Source organism: Corylus avellana, chromosome ca1 (assembly GCF_901000735.1).
Source record: "Corylus avellana chromosome ca1, CavTom2PMs-1.0".
NCBI lineage: Eukaryota > Viridiplantae > Streptophyta > Magnoliopsida > Fagales > Betulaceae > Corylus > Corylus avellana.
The window spans coordinates 40,981,198-40,995,034 of NC_081541.1; the positions used below are offsets into that span (position 1 = coordinate 40,981,198).

Below are 13,837 nucleotides of genomic sequence, written 5' to 3' on the forward strand. Positions count from 1 at the left end.
ATTTTTAGTGTGATCGAAGATGAATAAAAATATCTCTCTTTTGTTTTCTAAAGAAAATGCCAAGAACACAAGAGTTAAGGCACGTGAAACAATTTCAGATCGTATGTTTTTTGGGTGCATGAGAGGTTTCGTACATAAATTCATATTCCGCAGGGTCGGATCCTCTTTTTTCTGTGCATGAAAGGTACCATACGTAAATTCATATTCCACGGGCATTATTTTTCTAACGAAAACGAAAAGAAACATACAAAAAGGGGTATTATTTTTCAATCAACATACTCGAAGCCGGCATGACTCCTTATGGATAATACAAAGGACGAGTGAAAACTTCATGAATGGTGGGGTAAACCGGACTTGGTCTTGATCTCGATCATTCCATGATACTCGTCACATCTTTTCACACTTGCTCTTTTTTTTTGTTTTTTTTTCACATTCATCGGATTGCAGTACTACATAGGTCTCACAGATCCAATGATATTTCTGCAAAAATGAGCGGATGGAGCCATCATACAAACAATGATTTCTCAGAAAATATTTAGTTTGCACATTTTTTACTAAAATTTCTTACAAATTGAAGTGATAATCTACAATTTTGTAGTTGACGTGATAAATATCATGTGGATTGTCACGTTAGTTTGTAAATATTATGTGGACTATCACGTGACCGTCTACATATTAATGGCTCTTGTGATAGGTATCATGTGAATTATCATGTTAGTTTGTTAGAAACTTAGAGTAAAAGTAGTAGGACCCCTTAAAAAATACTTTAACGATAATATAGCTTAACCTTTCTTGGATATTAAGAAAAAAAAAATACATATATAATTCTCATATTCTAAACACCATATTTCACACTTGATATGGATACACGTGACCGTTTATTAGTGATATATATTAAAGAAATTGTTAATGGTGTTCAAACCCATTTGAGACCAAGTAAACGTACGGATGCTAACTCCTTGATGGATCAAAATAGGGCAATACGGAGTCGTATCAATCAAAGGGATTCTAGGTGTGATGTGATGGGTCAACTATATATGGTTGATTAATTTTATTTGTTGCTTAATTAAGATTGAGAAGCTCTTAGAGTCTCCTTTGTCCAAATTAAGCAATTAATATATATTTTCAAATCATAGTATGAATTTGGGGTTTGATTATGAGTAGGGAAGCCCTATTAAAATTTTCAAATTTATATTTTTTATAAGGTGGTCTCTCAAAAATTTAATTTGCGTTCATAAAAAACAATGCACGTGGGACGATATTATTGGATTAATATATAGAGATTTAAGGATAATTTGGTTTAAAATGTACGTGGTCATTTTTAATACGACCATTACAATATTCTTATATAAGAATATATATAGTATAAGAATATTCTTATAAAAATGTTGTATTTGTAATTGATACTATAAGAATATTATATATATATAAATTGGTTTTTCTTTTTAGGCCATTCTAGCTAGGATCATGCCGATGTAGACATTGCTTTTTTTTTTTTTTAAAAAAAAAAAAATTGCCAAGATGTGTCTCCAAGGGTAGTTCAATCAATTAGTCAATTAACCGCTATAAGCGGTTAGCGAATTTTACTCCTAATTTTGACTCATGCATGCAAAGATTTGTATTTAACGAAGGAAAATTGAGTACTACAACTTTTATTAGCATCTCCAGCTGTAATGGTTATTTAGCTACTCAAAAGTCAAACTACACATTTTCCTATTTTAGTTATTATTTTTTTCAATACAAACTTCAACAAATTATCTATTCTACTATTTATCTTCTTTAATTATTATTTTTCAATGTGGTACAAGGAGGGAGAAGTGCGAGAGAAAACCAATAAAAAAACATAGAATAAACAATTGCCCTCAATGTTATATTCGCTCAAAATATAAATTCATTGTAGCAAACAGTTTTCTTTGAAGCATCTACTACCTGTTAGAGAGCTAAAATGACTCGTATTAGCTAATACTTTAAAGTATCTGCCAGAGATGCTCTCAGTTCCTTATTTTTAAATTATCATTTATCCTCAAAATTTAAACTAATAAAAAATAATTGATCTAATCGTATAATGAATATTCTAATACTCATAATTGACGTGAGAGTCGGTATAACACTTAACTTCATCAATAACAATAACTAAACAACTAAATTGTTTAATAAACCATCATAGTTTTTAATTTTTTTATTGATCGAGAAGATAAACATTAAATGGATTGTTACATCAAGTGAAAAACTAGTAATAAAAATGGTAAAATATCTAGCAGCAGTACTAATTTGACCATTTATACTATTGATGCCAACAACTTGATTAATTTTTTTTTAATTAAGTTTATTAATAGGATTTTGCTAAAATCCAACAACAAAAGCACAATTACCAAGTAGCTAGCACACCAAAATAGCAGGGATTCACATCAAATCTTTGCTTCGAATAACTACAATTTGGATTTGCATGTGATGAATTTAATTTATAAAATGCTTAAAGTCCTCATGGTGATCAGAGATTGTTCTTCATGGAATATACAAATCCACTATAATTCCCTCTCTCTCTTAGAAAAAAAAAAAGAATAAAGAAAAAAGGAAACATGCATCAAAAGCATAGAAGTATCTTATGATTTGAGAAAAAGCATTTACTGCACTTCTTTCCAAGTTCCAAGAAAAATGAAATTGGAATCTTTTGTTCTTTTCCGCGTGTAACACATACTCCCAGCTGACCTTATAATTCGACCCAAAAAGGAAAAAAAAAAAAAATTTTAATAAACTGTTATATAATTAACTAAAATTGGATCTTAATTTCTTACAAATTTTTTAAAAAATTAACATGATAAAATTACAAAATTTATGCCCTTTTTAAATATCGAAACGCTTAAAAAATGATACCCATAAAAATGTAACATGTTACAGTTAAGAAATAAGTATATTTTTCATCAGATTTTTGCTTTTTATGTTGTAAAAAAGTGAAGAATAAACTTTTGCGATGCCAAAATTTCGTAATTTAAGAATCTACAATTTATTTGAAATTGTATGGGATTTTGATCCGTAAAAATCTGTCTTTAGATTGGTATGAGCTTAAAAAAAAAAATCAATAGTTAACTTTTTTCTTGTTATTCCAGTTGTATAACAATTATATAATAATATGTTCAATAACGTTCCTAAAAATAAAATAAAAAACTCATAGGCCATACAATGGGGTAGATGTTCCTCATGAACCCTAACTAAACTATACTATCTTAAGTAGCATGTTAGAAACCTGACTAATAATTTAGTTGTGGATAGATATTATTCAAGTACTATAGTACAAAGCAAAATTATTTGTTTCTCATCATGATAATTCAGCCATGTTAGGACACAGTGATGGGTTGGGGTAGATCCATTTCGACTCATCATATAAAGCCAATGATCAATATTATCTTTCTTTATATGTTCAAATAATGATGCCTTTGTCTATAAGGGGTAGCTCAATTAACTGGGGATCACGTTTTATGAAGTGGAAGTTACTAGTTCGAATCCTCCTCTCTCTTTTGTGGGGACACGTAAAAAAAAAAAAAAATTAATGATGCCAAAAAATAAATAAATTAATGATGCCTATATATATATATATATCAGGAACCAATTAGCCACCATAATCACGTGCAATTATAATGTTATTCATTCCTAGAATATTTGTTAAAGAATGTTAATTATTACTAGTTGAAGGCAAGAAAAGTACAAAGTCATTGTTCTTTAATTATTAAGATTACGTAGCAGCATCCATATTGATTAATTAGTTTTAAAGTGATTTTTTTTTTTTTTTGAAGAAAATATAGTTAACAGAAAGGAAAGGTTAGGTGAAATATTTAATTGGAAATGAAGGGTGATCGGTAGTCTTTATTTGAACTTAAGATTTTTGCTATGGTATCATGTTAAATAACTATTTATACAAAAAAATTTAAGTTGATAGGAAACGATAAATTTAATTATTTAATTAATACTTTAACAAAAAACAATGATGAAAAAATGTCCAAAGGAACTTGACATTAGTATTAGGAGTAAACTACTATATAACTTGCTATTTAGTAGACTGTCATACAATTGGAATAACGTGGCACTGGAAATTAGCTCTTTGTTTTTATTTTTATTTTTTTACAATGCTAATTTTCACTACCATATTATCAAGTTGTATGTCAGTCGCATAACAGACTAAATAACATTATTTTAATATCAGATATAAGAAGAACATTTCCCTTCATACCTATTTCATATTACCGGTTAATGTATGTTATATTTTAAATGACTTTTCACATTAATTACTCCAAAAAAAAAAAAAAAGTTTGCCACTTAAAACACGCAACATTGACCAGTGTAATAAATGGGCGTGAGGAGCGGTATTGCTCTTAAAACAATTGGTTTACAAATTAGTATGACATATACTTGTCATGTTTTATGGTGAAGTGGCAAAATTTGTTCGATTATTGATGGATAATTGCAATCACAAGCCACTAAACTTCTCATACGAGTAATACCCATTTGAATCCAAGACAAACACAAGAAAAATTGTTGTGAATTGACGTTGTCTGGGGTTCACTAGACAAACCAACTATGAATGGCAATGGGCACATCAAGTACATGCTTGTACAACCCTAAAAGCTCACATCAATCTACAGCCTAAGTGTAGGCTAAATCATGTCTTTACTATGACTACTAATCTTGTCATTGTTGGACTATATATAATTAACAAAGAAATTATCTCAAATGATTACTCACAAAAATCAAAAGTTTGTCACCAGTGTCATTATCATATGATTAACACCCTTTTAGTTGTCAAGCACATGATAAAAAAATAAAAGGGAAAGCAGTTTTATTCTTATTTCGATATTGACCCCATACAGTTGTCGGATTCCAAAACCAATTTTTCCTTTTGTCATTACTTTTGTCACTTTCTTCACAAGTGTGCACAAATCTGTCCAACACTATTTGCCAATAATTTTTCTTTCAATTCATTAACTAGCTCAATAATTACAGACTTGAGGGTCACTATCTAACAACTGTTTTTCCAAATGATGAACAAAATTTTTCTATAAATTGGGTTGGAAGATTCAAATGGACAATTTTTTTTTTTTTTTTTCTTTTTTTCCTATAAACTGGGTTGGATGGAATTCTCAAACTCAGTTTATAAAATTGATATATGTTTCTAAAGCATGTGATAGGTATATGTTTTTTTTTTTTTTTTTTTATGCTATCAAATAACATATAGTTCTTATATGCTAAGGAATATATGTTACTTTTAAAGATTAGGTTGGAAGAGTTTTTTACAACCCAGTTTTAGTTTATGTCTTTTTTAAATTGAGTTGTAATAATTTTTTTTTTTAATTTAATCTATTAAATTAACACATGTATGTTCTGCTCTCACCCTCTTTAAAAATAAGTGTGAGAATTATATGGTAAAAGAATATTGTTTTGATATGATTTGAAGAAAAACTTTATACAGGGGGAATATTAATATTATAGGTTGTTGGTGCATACAAGTTTTATACTAGGGCAAGAGATAGATTATTAAATATCTTTTGTCTTTCTTGAAGTTGTAGCAAATGGCCAAATAAAGCGTGGCTAAAATGATTGGAAAATTGAAAAGAAGGGGGAGATAATGATGGTGACTGGTGAGGTCACTTGCCCACTAACTACTACTACTACATAGTGTCTTGAACAAGTCTATTGGTGCAGAGACTTTTGCTTTGCTAATTTACACTTTCACTAAAGAGATATGCATTTTCCAACTTAGAAAATTTCTTTAGTTAGATGATGATGTTGTCACCTAATTTGGGTACCTCACGGTTTGGGAAGGAATCCCAATTATTTTCTTCTGTTTAATCATGACAGAAGATATGATGGAGGCCACAAAAAAAAAAAAAAAAAATTCCACCATGATGGAAGTATATATATTTTAAAAACAAAAAATAAAGGGAAAGTGGGTTGTATTAAAATTATTTCCATATGATGCGTTTCATCCTCTAGGTGTCTTTCCAACTAAAAAGGGAAAAAAAGAAGGAAAAAAAAGGTTAGAAGGGTATCTAAATTTATCAAGCTTGGTAACTTTAGAGGTCAATTGCATTAAAGTTTCATCATAGTGGTGGGGAACTAAATCTAGCAAGGTTGTATCCTTTGAAAGTCAGTTTCCCTAATCCCGACTGGCCCCCTCAAATAAAAAAAATAAAAGAAACAAAATTCACTACACCCCATAAGAAAGAAGACAAGTTCTCCTTTCAACTTTGTCTGTGAAATTTTTGATTTTATAAAACCGTTGTTTCAGCACATGCTTTTTTAATAGTATTAGTAGAACTTATATGTATTTTTTACAGGTTATGGAATACATGACAATTTTTTTATTAAATAAAGAAAGAAAATGGAGAGGAGAGTAAAAATTTCTCATTTATTATTTGTATATATAATGCTGATATATTACAGTAGAGTAAAGATTGAAGGCCCCCCCTCCCTTCTCTTTTAGGAGCAAATATGCAAGCAAACAAGAGATGTAACAACTCCCTTTCCAATCTCTGCAAATTCAGACGGGGCCAAAGTGGACTGAAACCAACCCATTTCAAAAGGATACAGATGTGACATTTTTCCCAGTTTGGGTTTTTTGTTGTCTAGAGAATGCAGTTGCTGGTGGACCACTGTGATGAACTTTGAGGTTAAAGCCCCTGATCTCCTGCTATATTTACTCCCATAAATATGGCTCTTCAAGCCGGAATCCGGCATCTGCTGCACACAACTGCCATGTCGACGATGAATGGTAGCAGAGTCCGCCTTCGATAAGAAGATCCGGCAGGTCAAACAATGCGTCATCATCGGTAGAAGGTGAACCGGTTGATTCCTGCACGGTTTCAGGAATTGGCTCGGCTCGATTAGGCTCGGCTTCACATTGTATTGGCTCTAGGAATGTGGCGGCCGCCGCCTTGGCGGCTGCTGCCTGGATATCCTTGGGAGCTGTGCTGATGGGCCGGGGGAGTTCTTGGACCAATTCAGGGAAATTGAGGTAGGCAGAGTGACCTTTGATTGCTAGAGCAGCTACATCATGAGCTCTAGCTGCCATTTCTGCTGTGGGATATGTGCCAAGCCATATCCTCGATTTCTTCCTCGGCTCGCGGATTTCCGACACCCATTTTCCCCAATTGCGCATTCGCACTCCGCGGTATGTCGGGTGCTTGCCGCCGTTGCCACCGCCATCGTCGTCGCTACTCCGCGGCTTCCCGTGCTCGCTTTCGTTGTCGGAATCTTGAGCTTTTCTCGAGCGTTTGAGAGGGGAAGTGTTTGTGTTTGTGTTTTGGTTGGCAGCTGATGAATTCTTGCAAGTTGTTGAAGAAGAGGAGGTAGAGGAAGAGGTGGTGGAAGATGAGCTGAGGAACTTGTCATGGGCAGCAGCAGTCTCTAGGTTGATATGTTGTTCCATGACAGAATGAAGAAGCTCTAGCTGTGCAGAGCTAGCTAGCTAAGGAAGCAAATGTGAGTGATTGGTAGAGAAAAATAGAAGGTGGAGTTGGGCTTTTATGATTCTTAAATAAAAATGGAATATTATCAAAAAAGAAAGGGAAAAAAAAAAAAGAAAAAGAAAAGAAAAAGACCATAAAGAAAGAAGGAAGACCAGTTCAGCTTATTTGTTTCCCATGTGAGAATCGAATAATTCATGCTTTGAGATCATATTTTACACCCATGTTGTGTTTCTAGTATGACTCATTTGGTCTATTTACCTCTCCCCATTTTTCAACACAAAACCATCCCCATTTTCCATGTGTAATGGTACATTTTTTTGGTCCTCTAACTCTGTGGCCTCTGCATGGTAGGCCACCATGTTTGCTCATTCAATCACATGAACTTCACATTGCTTTTTACGAGGGCCCTTCTGGCATCCTCTATAATTCTACCCATTGATTCGCGGGTCCACACGATTTGAGCCCAAACCACCTATGTAGTCTATATTTTTATTCATAATTTGTTTCTTTGGTGCTCCATGCTACTATGACGCAGCCCCAAACTTTTTAACCCCACCGCATATTTGATATTAACTCAACATAAAATTAATGATTAAAGATTAAAGTGTATGTCCTATTTAATTAAATAGGTTGGGTTAGGAGTTGACCTATATAGTCTTATACTCATGCCTTACTACGACCCGAACCCGACATACGACACGGCTAGCGAATCCCAACACAAAATTAGTAGATTAACGTTGAGGGGTTTAATCCATTTTAATTAAAATTGATTGGATTATGGTTGACCTATATAGTTTTATACTCAGTGACGGATCTAAGAATTCGTATTAAGAGGGGTGGAACTAAAATAATAATTTATAGTAGGAGTGAGAGAAGGAGGAGTATGGGTTAGAGTCAAGAAAATAAAAAAAAAATAAAATAAAATAAAATAAAATAAAATTACTCTTAAAAAACAAATTCAATAATTTTTGGAGGGGCCGACGCCCCTACCCGCCCCCCTTTATATCCGCCACTGCTTATACACATGCCTCAATACAATTCGAATCTGACACATGAACACAAATTACCACTCCTACAATGACATGAAGTATTTGTTAAATTATCAGTTGTTCTAAGAGTTTGAATTAATAAGAATCAGTGATTTTTACGTATAATCTTAAACTCTCCTTCAACGGGTGAGACCCAACTCATAGAATATTTAATTGAAGTATAGGGTAAATTGTGAATTCAGGAATTTGAACTTAAGACTTCTATTTTAATACCATATTTATAAATCACCGATTTATTTAAAAACTGAAGTTGATAAGAAAATAAAAAAAATATAATTATTTAATTAATAATTAGCACCCAAAATATCGAATTTGTTATCTAAGCCGGTTGATATGTCAGCTTCAACTTGAGTCAATTATATGTTTCAACCTGATCTGGCTTCTGCTACAACCTTGTCCATTAGCATTAGGTGTTCAGAATATATATATATATATATATATATATATATATATATATATTATGGGGTTCATTGTACTGTACACATCTAGAACTTTGATCAGTTGATGGGCTTTTTAAAAATTGGCTGCAATTGAAATTGGCCAATTGCAATATGAATAGTGCCATTGATGACGTTATAAGCATGATGAAGTGTTCCAGTGCCCTTAAATAGCTTGTACAAAAGGTTTTGGTTAGTAGGGATCATGACAATTGATGCAACCTCATTACACATTAACAAACAGTAATCTATAAGAAATGTGCTATTGCATTATATATATATATATATTGATCACCATTTGTTTTATTTTATTATTTTTTAATTTTTTTTTATTAAAGGTAATTAATTGGGAGGGTGGAGATGGGGAAATATATATAGTATAAAATCTCCATCACACATGGTGGACATGAAAAATGTAGGCCCAATGACATAATGTTTTTTACCAAATGCAAATTAGTCAAGCAATTTTTTGCTTTGTTAATAAACTTATCCGATAGACTTGAAGATTAAAATCCTATATAGTACAATGGCGGCATTTGACTCATTAAAAGTGAGTTGGGTTATGTGGTTTCACATTCTAAACACGTTGTTTTGAACAAAACCGCCGAGAATGTTCTGTTTTGAGAGTGGGTTTGAAAATGTAAAATTACAGTAAAAAGTGAATTTTTAAAATCATATTATCTCAAAGGTCAAATCATAATTTTTGAAAAGGCGGATTATGCTTTTATTAAATATTTCATTATAATTTTTAAAATTATTAATTACATTTTTCTTCAATCTTTTGTAGCCGTTGGGATAGCAATATTTTACAATAATATTGAGTTGAATTCGGCTGGCTTAAGGAAGTTATCTTTATTTTGACGTTGTCCTTTTGTTTGTTGTTATTAGTGTACATCTCTGACAGTAGTATTATCATTATACAGAAAAATATTGTTTTTTTCCTTTTTGTCTTTTTACGAGTAATGGAAACCCCTATGTTTTTAATTATTAGGTTAATATGGCAATTTTCATCTCCATTTCAATTACTTAATTTTTTATTTTATTTTATATGTCCGCACAAAAATAGGAAAAATTCTTATTTCTAGTTTTTTAAGTAAAAGGGGACCCACGTAGGTTTTCAAAGGAGAAATATGAGGGTTCCTTCTGGTGTTTTATTAATCATATGTAAGAATCACGTATGATCAATTGAGAGCAATTGAAAGTTTAGGGGATCAAATTGAGAGATTTTAAAGTTTAAAAGGGTTTCAAATCGGGTGGAAGTTCAGAAATCTTTAGTTATGTTACCCCAAAAAGTAAACTTGAGATGTGTCTTAAATACGTTTATGGTTTGAAAGCAAAACATGAATAAGCTTGACTTTTTTAAAATGCAAGTATACTATAAAACTTGCCTGTTTTTATTTTACATAAAAACGCATGCAGCACACATACTATATATACCTATGTGCCTATTTATTTAAATAGATTTGGACTCCCTCACGGCTTACGCAAACATAAAGAGATAATATATTTTATGTAATTATTTCATTACAAATGTTCAGATTCCCAAATAAAAAATTTTGGTCCCCCTTTAAATCTAAAGATTAATGAGCACATCCACAAATAAAATAGGAATTTAGTAAGTAGCATTAGTTAAACCCTAGGAAAAAAAGGGAATTTAATTAAAGACCATAGGAGAAATAGAATTAGTTAAAGACCATAGGAATGATCTGAATTCTGAAGCATGTTAGCCTGTTAGGTAGGGTGTTATTTTATCTTTGTTGGCTACGGTTTATACCCACGTTGATAATATAAAGAGGTCGTTTAAATTTGTTTATTTTAATGATGTTTAATAAAAAAAAATGTTTGATTAACTAACCAAACACGCGTGATTTGCTTAGGAAAGAAAAATGAAAAAACACCCATTGATTCTTACTATGAATAGTATTAAATATTTAATCATGGAAAAATCACACTTTACCTCTTCAAAGTTTGGGACGATTTGCAATTTGATCTCCAAAGTTTCAATTTTGACAATCTACTCCCCTAAAGTTTCAAATTTTTGCAATTCAACGAATATTATCCAAAAGAGGAAAATATATTTTACCCCCTGAACTATCTACCCATTTGCACTTTTAGCCCAAATGTTTAAAAAGTGACCCCCCCTCCCCCCAAAACTTCCAAATTGTTGCAATTTGACCATTTTGATTTTTTTTCCCCAAAATGCCCCAATCCCAAGTTAAAAAAAGAATTAAAAATTAAATTTTTTTTTTTAAAAATTTAAAAATTAAGGGGTGGCCGGCCACCCTAGTTGGGCCTAGGGGTGGCTCCGGCCACCCTAGACTGGTCACCCCTTAATTTTATTTTATTTATTTTTTTATTTTTTTATAACTTGGGATAGAGGCATTTGGGGGGGAAAAAAAAAAAAAAAGAAGTTAAAATGGTCGAATTACAACAATTTGAAAATTTGAAAGGGGGAGGTAAAATGTCATTTTTTAAACATTGGGGTTAAAAGTGAAAATGAGTTGATAGGTCAGGGAGCAAAATATATTTTCCCCAATCCCAAAATTCTCATATTGCCCTTAATTTTTATTTTTTTATATATAAAAAAATAAAAACAAATTTGGGGGGTGCAAAAATGGCTAGATGGCCAAAGGGGTGGCTGCGGCCACCCTGATTTTTTTTTTTTTTTTTTTTTTAAAAAAAAAGAAAAAAATAATAAAAAATTAGGGGCAATATGGAAAGTTTTGGATACAATTAGTCAAATTGCAAAAATTTGGAACTTTGGGGGGGTAGATTGTCAAAATTGAAACTTTGGAGGTCGAATTGCAAATCGCCCCAAACTTTGGGGGGTAAAGTGTAATTTTCCCTTTAATTATATAAGTTATTTTAATGGGCTAATTACTTTTTCCCCCAATGAATTACAATGCATTTTCACTTTGCCTCCACGAACTACCAACTGTGAGTCTGTGACACCCAACTCCATGAACTACCATTTTGTGTTCAAAACTCTCATCCCGTCAGTCAAAGGCGTTAACTCAGATGGTCGAAGTGACAATGCGTTGTAGTTCATGGGGGTAAAGTGACATGTAAACCGTTTGAGTTAACGCCTTTGACTGACGGAATTGGCCTTTGATTGACGAAATGGAGGTTTTAGACACAAAATGGTACGTAGTTCATAGAGGTTGAGTGTCACAGTTAGTAGTTCATAGGGGGAAAGTGCCAAGACATTGTAGTTGATGGAGGGAAAAAGTAATTACCCATATTTTATAAATTAATTTGATCAAGTTAATTCCATCTTCTAATTAAGTAGACAAAAAATGAGCAGTGAGGAAATAGTGATAAGGATTGTTCATGGGGAGAGACAAGATATTCAAATCTTGTGTATGAAAATAAAAGAAGGGTTACATGGTCTGTCCTTCCTTACTTGGACACTTCCCCGGCAAGACCCTTAATTCATCATTTATGTGTTCTTGGACACTTGGCTGAAATTGCTTCAACTCCACAAAATTTTGGGCTCGTTTTAGGCATGCCAAATGCCAATATAGAGAAATATGAATAATTTTTTTACTTTTTTTTTGTCAACATGCACTCGGGTTTTAATTTGTTTTATAAGATAATTAATTATTTTTTTTATAAGATCCTTAATTAATTATTTAAGGATCTTTATTTTTTTGGGGGCATTCGTCTTATAGTATATCTTAGCCACATATGGCTCGAACTTGATTAAGAGTATGATTAAATTTTAAACCACGGCTTATTTGAAAATTTTAAGCTCATAAGAAAGAATAAATATAACCATTAATTCTTACGATCACTCAAGAATTAATGGTTATATCACTCAAGAATATCAAACTATTAAACCATCACTTACGATCAAACCATCACTTACTATCTCAAAAACTTATAGCTGATAAGAAAAAAATGAAATAATTATTTAATTAATATTTTAAGACTCTTCTTGGCCCTAGAAGTAGAATAATTAATTAAAATTGAAAGTGAATTATAATGACAAAGTTCAAATTCATGACTTGATATCACGTTTAAATCATCACTTTTTTCAAAAGTTTAAACTAATTAAATAATAATAATAATTAAATTAATATTCTATCACAAGCCAAGCACAAACTTAATCTTTTGGGCATATTGCTTTATTGAATATATATATATATATATATATATGTGTGTGTGTGTGTGTGTGTTTTGTTTACTCATAACCTTTTAAGTACTTCTCTTCCAAGCCACTTAAAAAAGAAAAATCTCTGTATTTACAAAAATATCGAGAATGTGCAGACATAATTTATTTTAATTTACATTACATAAGCATAGACCAAATGTTATTTAGGACTCTAAATCTAAAATAGTAAATTAAATTGAAAACTATGGTTAGGAGATGTAAATGATCGAGCCAAGCCCTTGAATCTAGACAACCTTTTTTTTTAAAAAAAAAAAAATTGTTTAATGACACAATAATTATTTTCAAGAAAATATTATGATTTTGTGGTTGCATGCATGACATTTTCATGAAATCATGATTTCAGTTTGGATACTTCTTTATGAAACGTTGCATTCATAGATCTTCCATGCATTTCAAAGGATTTGTCTTTTGTTCTCTTTTCCAAATAAATAAAAATGTTAACAAATAATTCCAATACAAAACACTTAAAAGTAGAAAAAACAATTTTCATATTTATATGAAGTCTTTTTTTTTTTTTCAAATAAAAAACAAAACCACCCTCAAAGACCATAACGAAGAGAGTAAACTTTTAAGAACAATATTCTTATCCAACTTTGTAAGGGAAGATAAAATTGGGCATTATTTTGATAGGAAAAAACTCCAAACTTAGGGTTACAGATAATAATATGAAAAACCAAATATAATATTCTTAGTGCTGAAGTGTCCGAAATTAATGAT

The 13,837-nt window shown here is 31.4% G+C and overlaps 1 protein-coding gene across 1 annotated transcript; it reads right to left on the bottom strand.

Annotated features, from left to right (window-relative positions):
• Nucleotides 1–6,399: 6,399 nt before the first annotated feature.
• Nucleotides 6,400–7,500, bottom strand: LOC132163063 (ethylene-responsive transcription factor ERF034). The gene has a single exon (XM_059573265.1). The coding sequence runs from the start codon at nt 7,418–7,420 to the stop codon at nt 6,689–6,691; it is 732 nt and encodes a 243-aa protein (XP_059429248.1). The 5' UTR covers nt 7,421–7,500; the 3' UTR covers nt 6,400–6,688.
• Nucleotides 7,501–13,837: the final 6,337 nt, after the last annotated feature.

Excerpts from the sequence above, each read along its gene's own strand:
- LOC132163063 (XM_059573265.1), bottom strand. The coding sequence starts at position 7,420 with ATGGAACAACATATCAACCTAGAGACTGCTGCTGCCCATGACAAGTTC.